This window comes from Borostomias antarcticus, assembly GCF_949987555.1.
Source record: "Borostomias antarcticus genome assembly, chromosome: 33".
NCBI classification, from domain to species: Eukaryota; Metazoa; Chordata; class Actinopteri; order Stomiiformes; family Stomiidae; genus Borostomias; species Borostomias antarcticus.
Window position 1 is genome coordinate 4,497,347 of NC_140266.1, and position 10,000 is coordinate 4,507,346.

At 50.4% G+C, this 10,000-nt stretch overlaps 1 protein-coding gene across 1 annotated transcript in view; it reads right to left on the reverse strand.

Moving 5' to 3' along the window:
• The window catches only part of col7a1 (collagen, type VII, alpha 1), a gene marked incomplete at both ends in the record, with an annotated part of 60,723 nt that overhangs the window by 28,418 nt on the left and 22,305 nt on the right, over nt 1-10,000 (reverse strand). Inside the window, 15 exons of the mRNA XM_084460746.1 lie at nt 59-139; nt 1,820-1,855; nt 2,461-2,496; nt 2,637-2,717; nt 3,026-3,067; nt 3,173-3,208; nt 3,884-3,955; nt 4,428-4,498; nt 5,821-5,884; nt 7,299-7,334; nt 7,569-7,628; nt 7,781-7,852; nt 9,473-9,508; nt 9,629-9,673; nt 9,826-9,861. Coding sequence (XP_084316872.1) covers nt 59-139; nt 1,820-1,855; nt 2,461-2,496; nt 2,637-2,717; nt 3,026-3,067; nt 3,173-3,208; nt 3,884-3,955; nt 4,428-4,498; nt 5,821-5,884; nt 7,299-7,334; nt 7,569-7,628; nt 7,781-7,852; nt 9,473-9,508; nt 9,629-9,673; nt 9,826-9,861 — 804 coding nt within the window. The remainder of the gene's footprint in view (nt 1-58; nt 140-1,819; nt 1,856-2,460; nt 2,497-2,636; nt 2,718-3,025; nt 3,068-3,172; nt 3,209-3,883; nt 3,956-4,427; nt 4,499-5,820; nt 5,885-7,298; nt 7,335-7,568; nt 7,629-7,780; nt 7,853-9,472; nt 9,509-9,628; nt 9,674-9,825; nt 9,862-10,000) is intronic.

Sequence of the window (10,000 nt, forward strand, 5' to 3'; positions counted from 1 at the left end):
GTCGTGTGGGGGTCGGGGGGTCGTGTGGGGGTCAAGGTGAGGAGGCCGCGGTACTGACCCGTAGGCCCGCTGGTCCCGCAGTTCCTGGTTTACCGTCCAGACCAGCTCGGCCATCCAGCCCAGATGCTCCCCTCTCTCCCTACACACACACACACACACACACACACACACACACACACACACACACACACACACACACACACAGACAGACAGAAGTGCGTGTAGGATCAGGATGGGGCTTGTAGACTGCATTTGTACGGCACTGGACTCTTTCGTGTGGACAAGTGCACAATATGCGTTTGCAGGTTGCAGTGGTCTTAAAGGGGTAGTGAGAGGTCTTAAAGGGGTAGTGAGGGGTCTTAAAGGGATAGTGAGTGGTCTTAAAGGGGTAGTGAGTGGTCTTAAAGGGGTAGTGAGTGGTCTTAAAGGGGTAGTGAGTGGTCTTAAAGGGGTAGTGAGTGGTCTTAAAGGGGTAGTGAATGGTCTTAAAGGGGTAGTGAGTGGTCTTAAAGGGATAGTGAGTGGTCTTAAAGGGATAGTGAGTGGTCTTAAAGGGGTAGTGAGTGGTCTTAAAGGGGTAGTGAGTGGTCTTAAAGGGGTAGTGAGTGGTCTTGAAGGGGTAGTAAGTGGTCTTAAAGGGGTAGTGAGTGGTCTTAAAGGGGTAGTGAGTGGTTTTAAAGGGGAAGTGAATGCTCTTAAAGGGGTAGTGAGTGGTCTTAAAGGGGTAGTGAGTGGTCTTAAAGGGGTAGTGAGTGGTCTTAAAGGGGTAGTAAGTGGTCTTAAAGGGGTAGTGAGTGGTCTTAAAGGGGTAGTGAGTGGTCTTAAAGGGGTAGTGAGTGGTCTTAAAGGGGTAGTAAGTGGTCTTAAAGGGGTAGTAAGTGGTCTTAAAGGGGTAGTAAGTGGTCTTAAAGGGGTAGTGAGTGGTCTTAAAGGGGTAGTGAGTGGTCTTAAAGGGGTAGTGAGTGGTCTTAAAGGGGTAGTAAGTGGTCTTAAAGGGGTAGTGAGTGGTCTTAAAGGGGTAGTGAGTGGTCTTAAAGGGGTAGTGAGTGGTCTTAAAGGGGTAGTGAGTGGTCTTAAAGGGGTAGTGAGTGGTCTTAAAGGGGTAGTGAGTGGTCTTAAAGGGGTAGTGAGTGGTCTTAAAGGGGTAGTGAGTGCTCTTAAAGGGGTAGTGAGTGGTCTTAAAGGGATAGTGAGTGGTCTTAAAGGGATAGTGAGGGGTCTTAAAGGGGTAGTCAGTGGTCTTAAAGGGGTAGTGAGTGGTCTTAAAGGGGTAGTGAGTGGTCTTAAAGGGGTAGTAAGTGGTCTTAAAGGGGTAGTGAGTGGTCTTAAAGGGGTAGTGAGTGGTCTTAAAGGGGTAGTAAGTGGTCTTAAAGGGGTAGTAAGTGGTCTAAAGGGGTAGTGAGTGGTCTTAAAGGGGTAGTGAGTGGTCTTAAAGGGGTAGTGAGTGGTCTTAAAGGGGTAGTGAGTGGTCTTAAAGGGGTAGTGGGTAGTGAGTGGTCTTAAAGGGATAGTGAGTGGTTTTAAAGGGGTAGTAAGGGGTCTTAAAGGGGTAGTGAGTGGTCTTAAAGGGGTAGTGAGTGGTCTTAAAGGGGTAGTGAGTTGCTGTGGTTTTGGGCCGACCCCACTGCCCTTCATTCTACTGGGAATCTGCAGACTGGGAGACAGGATCCGGTGGAATGAAGGACAGTGGTACTGGCCAATCACCAGCTAGTTTGAAGAAGAGCCCCCCCCTGTTGTTTGCCAATGATCCCAGACCAGTGAGTTGGACGTGGGATGTCGATGTTGGTGTTTAATGTTGTCACCAAGTTGGGATTCCAACCTTCTCTCCTGGAGCGCCTCTGGGTCCGGCGTCACCCTGGGGGAGGGGACAAAGAGAGACATCACTCAGTCACAGTGGGAGGCAGAGGGATGAGGCAGAGGGATGAGGCAGAGGGATGAGATGGAGAGACCAGCAACGAAACAGAGCTCAGGTCAGCGCTGAGAAAGAAACAGACAGACAAACAGACAGACAGACAGACAGAGAGGAGTACAGACAGACAGACAGACAGACAGACAGACAGACAGACAGAGAGGAGTACAGACAGACAGGCAGACAGACAGAGAGACAGATAGAGATACAGACAGACAGACAGACAGACAGACAGACAGACAGACAGACAGACAGACGGACAGACAGACAGACAGACAGACAGAGACAGAGAAACAGACAGACAGACAGACAGACAGACAGACAGACAGACAGGCAGACAGGCAGACAGACAGACAGACAGACAGACAGAGAGGAGTAAAGACAGACAGACAGACAGACAGACAGGAGTACAGACAGACAGACAGACAGACAGACAGACAGACAGACAGACAGGCAGACAGGCAGACAGACAGACAGACAGACAGAGAGGAGTAAAGACAGACAGACAGACAGACAGGAGTACAGACAGACAGACAGACAGACAGACTCACTCTGGCCCCTGCTGGTCCACGCGGTCCCTCAACCCCCTAGAGGAACACAGAGAGAGAGACAGGGGTCACACCACCATCACACACACTCAACACACACACACACACACACACACACACACACACACACACACACACACACACACACACACAGGCTGTAGGGAGGCAGGCTGACTCACCCGGAGCCCTGGGAGCCCCGTGGGCCCCGCGTCGCCCTTAACACCGTTACCCCCGTGCTCTCCAGGGTCCCCGGCGTCACCCTGGGGACAGGAAGTGACATCAGAGAGGGAGGGAAGAGAGAGACGGAGATACAGAGAGAGGGAGGGAGAAAGAGAGAGAGAGAGAGAGGGGGAGAGAGGGGGAGAGAGAGGGAGAGAGAGAGAGAGAGAGAGAGAGAGAGAGGGAGGGAGAGAGAGAGAGAGAGAAGGGTCAGGGTCGGGGTCGGGTCGGGTTCGGGTTCGGGGTCAGGGTCAGGGTCAGGGTCAGGGTTAGGGTCAGGGGTCAGGGGTCAGGGGTCTTGTGTGCAGGTGAGGTTAGTGAAGAGAAAGAAAGGACATTATTCCACTACCTTCTCTCCTTTGTCCACTCTCTGGGGGCCGTCTGCGTCCGTCTGTGGAGGAGAAAGACAGGGGGATGGAGTGAGAGACGGAGAGATGGAAGAGTAGTGTGACTGTGGTGGTCTCAGGGGGTCTCTGGGTCAGTAATCGGGACGTACCACTTTCCCTGGAGGTCCGGGGAGGCCCTGAGGTCCCTGGGAGGGTAGAAGAGAACAGATTACAGGGGAACACAACGTGGATTGAGAGAACTCAGCAGAACACAGTAGAACACAGTAGAGATGGATGAACTAACTTCATCTCCTTTCTCTCCTCGCTGTCCAATAAGTCCAGGGCTTCCCTGAGGATGACACACACACACACACACACACACACACACACACACACACACACACACACACACACAGTTCAAACGCATGATGTTGAAGCTGACCATTATAACTCACATACTGTATCAATACTAGAATGTAAATGTGAGGAGCACTGGTCACTAAACAACGATAGCCCAGGCCTGAAGAGTGTGTGTTAGAAGTGTGTATTATTATAGCCCAGTCCTGAAGAGTGTGTGTTAGAAGTGTGTATTATTTCCTAGCCCAGCCCTGAAGAGTGTGTGTTAGAAGTGTGTATTATTTCATAGCCCAGCCCTGAAGAGTGTGTGTTAGAAGTGTGTATTATTTCCTAGCCCAGCCCTGAAGAGTGTGTGTTAGAAGTGTGTATTATTTCATAGCCCAGTCCTGAAGAGTGTGTGTTAGAAGTGTGTATTATTCATAGCCCAGCCCTGAAGAGTGTGTGTTAGAAGTGTGTATTATTTCATAGCCCAGCCCTGAAGAGTGTGTGTTAGAAGTGTGTATTATTTCAGATAAGTGTCTTACGTTGCGTCCGTGCTCTCCTGGGTCTCCCAAGTCCCCTTTCTCCCCCGCGCGTCCCGTCTGACCAGGCAGCCCCTGAGGACGGCAACACCAACAGCGGGTCGTTCAGTGATCGAAGGGTCAGCGGTTCGAATCCCGGCTCCGACTGTCCACATGTCGAAGTGTCCTTGAGCAAGACACCTAACCCCAAATTGCTCCCAATGAGCAGGTTAGCACCTTGCATGGCAGCTGCCGCCATTGGTGTGTGAGTGTGTGAGTGAATGGGTGAATGAGAGGCCATTGTAAAGCGCTTTGAGTGCCGCTAAGGTGGAAAAGCGCTATATAAGTGCCGTCCATTTACCATTTACCATTATCACTACTGCTAGCATCCATTATCACCACTGCTACCGTCATTATCACCACTGCCCAATATTAAATGCTTCTCTGTCATTTACAATCATACACACTGTAGCATAACGAGACCCATCAAAGATAAGTGAAACTTTGAGATGTACAAGTCAGAGATGCAGTGAAAGGCCTCTGGTTGGCTGGTAGACGTGTCACTCACCCTGAATCCTCTCTCCCCAGCCTTCCCTGGCAAACCGGTCTCCCCCTGGTGGACAAACACAGTCAGTGCAGCTGAGGAGCACCAGGAAGGTTTACAGATTTAACACTACGTCTCTCTGCAAACCCCACACAACCATGAGCTTCATCACACAGACTATATGATGAAGAAGAGGATGAAGTTTTGTAAAATATTGAAAACTCTGTACTGACGGAGAGAGAGATGAGGGATTCAGGAGAGAGAGAGAGAGAGAGAGGGAGAGAGAGAGAGAGAGAGAGGGAGGGAGGGAGAGAGAGAGAGAGAGAGAGGGAGAGAGAGAGGGAGGGAGAGAGAGAGAGAGAGAGAGAGAGAGAGAGAGAGAGAGAGAGAGAGAGAGATGAGGGATTCAGGAGAGAGAGAGAGGGAGAGCGGTGGAGGGATGGGGGGGGGGGGGGAGAGAGAAAGAAAAAATAAAATAGAGTGAATATCTTACAGGAGTTGCTTCATCGCCTTTGTCTCCTTTCTCCCCCTGTCAAACACATGAATCATTCATTCATTCACATCGGCAGGGAGTCAAACACAAGAATCATTCATTCACAGGGTCAGGTAAGGAGAAGAGCATAGACACTGAGTAAAGACACATCCCAGTTTCAGACAGATGAGCCTCTAACATCACCTGAACACAGACACACAACACCTGAACACACACACACTCAACACCTGAACACAGACACACTCAACACCTGAACACACACACACTCAACACCTGAACACACACACACTCAACACCTGAACACACACACACTCAACACCTGAACACAGACACACTCAACACCTGAACACACACACACTCAACACCTGAACACACACACACTCAACACCTGAACACACACACTCAACACCTGAACACACACACACTCAACACCTGAACACACACACACTCAACAGACCAGACGATGGACATGATACCAACAGGGACTGGAGAGAACGAGCAGCTGACCAGCAGTACTACTGTAGTTAGAAACGCAGACGAGGCCGTGCGGCACAGGCGCCCCCTAGTGGAGAGGAAGGAACAGTACAGCACCTGCATAATGGCTGGAACAGGCAAGATGAGACAGAGAGCGACGTTATAGGAGAGGTTAGATCTTTATTGAAGCCATGCGATTGGTTGAGATCTGGATAATACAGACAGACTGCCTGGGTGTTTAAACATGGCAGTCAGGCGTTCTGGAGGAGGTGCATCCCAGTGATAGCATTAGTAAACATACGTTAGTCATACTAGCGTTGAAACACAGCCCAGTAAAAGTTTGTTGTTGTTATTGTTGTGAGTGAGTAGGAGCTACAGTACAGATCCGGTATTAGAGACGGGAGCTCCAGGTAGTACAGGGGGAATCTCAAACCTCCTTCCCAGGTAGACCCAGCTTTCCTGGGGATCCCGGTCGACCGTTGACCCCTGCCTCTCCCAGCTCCCCTGGGTCACCCTGAAACACAGACACGCTCAATCACTGGACAGGATAAACAGCTCAACCAGACCCCATGAGGCACAATCTGAGAAAGTAACTCTGATACACGTTTATACTCAAATTCTTTGCCCCACTTGCGTCAGCGCAAAAGTTAAATGAGCATTTCATGACCGTCTTTTTATTTCATTTCATCATGATTATAATGTTCTGTTTTGAGGATAATCTTGGCTCTTGGTGGATTTTCCCTTCTCTTAGAGCCCGGCTTTTGCAAACTCGTAAACTATTTTGAATAAAAGTAACCAGCTCGGACTTGCAAAGATGAACCTTGGCGTTCTCGACTACTCTTGTCTTAATTATGAGAATAAACGTCTCTAACAGCTGGAAGGTGTGATCCCAGCTGGCTGCTGCAGGCCTATCAGACTCTGTCCACCCGTTGACCTCCACACTGCTCTGATCACAGCAAGAGGGCCGACGGCTCAGCTCAGCTAATGAGCAGATCAAGGCCCTCTGGAGACTGCCATGTAGACTGGTATGTAGACTGGCATGTAGACTGGCATGTAGACTGGCATGTAGACTGGCATGTAGACTGGCATGCAGACTGGTATGTAGATTGACATGCAGACTGGCATACAGACTGGCATGTAGACTGACATGTAGACTGACATGTAGACTGACATGTAGACTGGCATGCAGACTGGCATATAGACTGGCATGTAGACTGGCATGTAGACTGACATACAGACTGGGATATAGACTGGTATATAGACTGGTATGTAGACTGGCATGCAGACTGGCGTGTAGACTGGCGTGTAGACTGGCATGTAGACTGGCATGTAGACTGGCATGTAGACTGGCATGTAGACTAGCATGCAGACTGGCGTGTAGACTGGCATGTAGACTGGTATATAGACTGGCATGTAGACTGGAATATAGACTGGCATGTAGACTGGCATACAGACTGTCATGCAGACTGGTATGTAGACTGGCATGCAGACTGGCGTGTAGACTGGCATGCAAACTGGCGTGTAGACTGACATGTAGACTGGCATGTAGACTGGCATGTAGACTGACATGTAGACTGACATGTAGACTGACGTGTAGACTGGCATGTAGACTGGCATGTAGACTGGCATGTAGACTGGCATGTAGACTGACATGTAGACTGGCAGCCCCACACCTGGTTGTCAGTCTTTTGCTCACTGAAGCGAGAAGCCTGCATGAACAGCTGGGTGGAATCTAACGGCGTTCTGCTGCCTCTAGAGGTTGTGAGTGGAGGTGCGTACCGCATAATGGAGTAGATACATCTGCATAAGCTCAATAAAAACTCAACTTGAAAGTTTGATTTGAAGGTCAAAAGTGACAACAAGGTGTGTGTGTGTGTGTGTGTGTGTGTGTGTGTGTGTGTGTGTGTGTGTGTGTGTGTGTGTCTCACCTTGGCACCTGGTCTACCACTTATGCCTGGGAGTCCCTGGAGAGAGAAACACATGTTTACTTATATATTTATGTATACGTCTGCCAGTAAGAGGGTGTGTGTGTGTGTGTGTGAGTGTGTGTGTGTGTGTGTGTGTCTGTAGGGAACGACCTTAACTGTCAGTCAGTACATAATAAATGCTCTATGAATAATGGATAAGTGTTTATATGAATACAGTATCATCACGATTGGGTTGGGTTCTGTGGGACCAGGATGTTTGGGCGGACTGACCCGATCTCCCTGCTCCCCTTTGGGGCCGAGCTGCCCTGGAGCACCTGCTCCTGGTGGACCCTGGGAGGACGAGGGAGGGGATGAGCGAGGGAGAGAGGAGCACACACACACACACACACACACACACACACACACACACGCGCGCACACACACACACACACACAGCAGATCCCTCGTGCAGCTGCCCAGAAGGTGAGGTGTCATCAACTCACTTTTTCACCCTTCAGCGCCGGTTCACCCTTCAGTCCCCGGACCCCCTCTGGACCAGGCAGGCCCGCCTCCCCCTGGGGGAGAGAGAGGAGGAAGGAGAGGAGAAGAGAGGAGAAGGGGAGAGGAGAGGAGGACAGGAGAGGAGAAGAGAGGAGTAGAGGAGAAGAGAGGAGAGGAGTAGAGAGGAGTAGTGGTGAGGAGAATAGAGGAGAGGAGTAGTGGAGAGGAGGAGAGGAGAGGAGTAGAGGAGAGGAGAAGAGAGGAGTAGTGGTGAGGAGAATAGAGGAGAGGAGTAGAGGAGAAGAGAGGAGAGCAGTAGTGGAGAGGAGGAGAAGAGAGGAGAGTAGTAGTGGAGAGGAGGAGAGGAGAGGAGTAGAGGAGAGGAGAAGAGAGGAGTAGTGGTGAGGAGAATAGAGGAGAGGAGTAGAGGAGAAGAGAGGAGAGGAGAGGAGAAGAGAGGAGCAGTGGAGAGGAGGAGAAGAGAGGAGAAGAGTAGAAGAGGAGAAGAGAGGAGAAAAGAAGAGAGGAGAGGAGAGGAGAGGAGAGGAGAGGAGAGGAGAGGAGAGGAGAGGAGAGGAGAGGAGAGGAGAGGAGAGGAGAGGAGAGGAGAGGAGGAGAGGAGAGGAGAGGAGAGGAGAGCAGGTGAGAATCATCCCACTGCCCTGGAGGTGGACAGCATGAAGAGGGGAAACGGCCACTCTACCTGTTCTCCTTTCTTCCCCGGTAAGCCCGGACCCTGCATGTGCACAACGACACATACATTATTACATCATCAGTCCCCGCCCTCAGCCCACATCCCTGACCTCCCATTGGCCCTCAGCCCACATCCCTGACCTCCCATTGGCTCATCAACAACACTAATGAATATAGATTAAAAATTCCATCTGTCAGTCAGGTTCCTCACAGTTTTGCCAGCTTCCCCACGGGCACCGTCGTTTCCCTGGAAACAAAGTTCAAATTGTTCAGTCATTAACACACGCGTGATCAGATCCACCCCCCCCCCCCCCCCCCCCATTGCTCTGTAGAGCTCATTGTGTTGCCTCTGCGTTTGAAATGTGCTATATAAATAAAGTTTGATTTGATTTGATCAGATACGGTCCACTGAGCTGCTCGTCAGAGAAGTAGTCAGAAGTCATGTTTCCATCCACACGTTTTATGTGAATTAAGTTATATCGAATTAAAAATGCCTCATGGAAACAGTAGAATTTGATTAAAAGTCATGAAAATTGACTAAATGTTTGTACTGTCGATTTCGTCTGATTTTCTCGTTTGATAAAAGGTCATCATGAACGGATATTTATCCAATTGAAAGCTCTTAGATGGAAACACGTTCATCGGTTTTATTCACGTTCATATTTTGAGCGATCCTCACATAGTTCCATTGACAAGTGGATGGAAACATGAGCTGTGTTGGGAATCGCTCCCTCGTTCCCTCGCTCCCTCGTTCCCTCACTCCCTGTTCCCTATATAGGGTTCACCATGTAGTGAACTACCTAGGGAACGGAGAAAATGTAGGGTACATGCACTGTTCCCTGCAAATCAAGGTGAATTGTGGGTAATAAATAGTGGACTATATAGGGAACGAAAATTCCGTGGAGAATTCGGACACTACAAACAAAATGGCTGACGCCCTATATAGTGAATAGGGAGCGATTCCGAACACAGCTATGTCTAGAGAGGACTGTTTGTCTCACCTTCTCGCCGGGCGGACCGCTGGTCCCTGGAAGACCCTGCAGACGAACAGACACATCTCAGACGCTGAACTGACCAGCGTTTACATACAGAAATACCGGCGAGTGACCGGAGTGACCTGAAGGTCACGGAGGTCAGTCACGCTCTGGACCACTCACCCGCAGCCCCGCGGTCCCTGGGAGACCTTGCGTTCCCGCCTCCCCCTGAGAAACACAGCGCCACACAGTGGTGAGAACACGCAAGTGCAGTACGTGTATCAAAGTTGTTTCTTCTAATGTCCTCATATGTTCTACATTAGAGAAGGAAGTGTCTCTCTGTGGAGAGAGCTGAGACACAGTCCAGGTGTGCTACTCACCCCCTCCCCCGCAAGGCCAGCAGGTCCTCTCTCCCCCTGCAGGAGGACAGGACACAGGACAGGACACAGGACAGGACAGGACAAGGGACAGGACACAGGACAGGACACGGGACAGGACACAGGCAGTTAGGACCACTGCTCAGACCGCTACCCAACAGCGTGGCTGGTTTAAAGG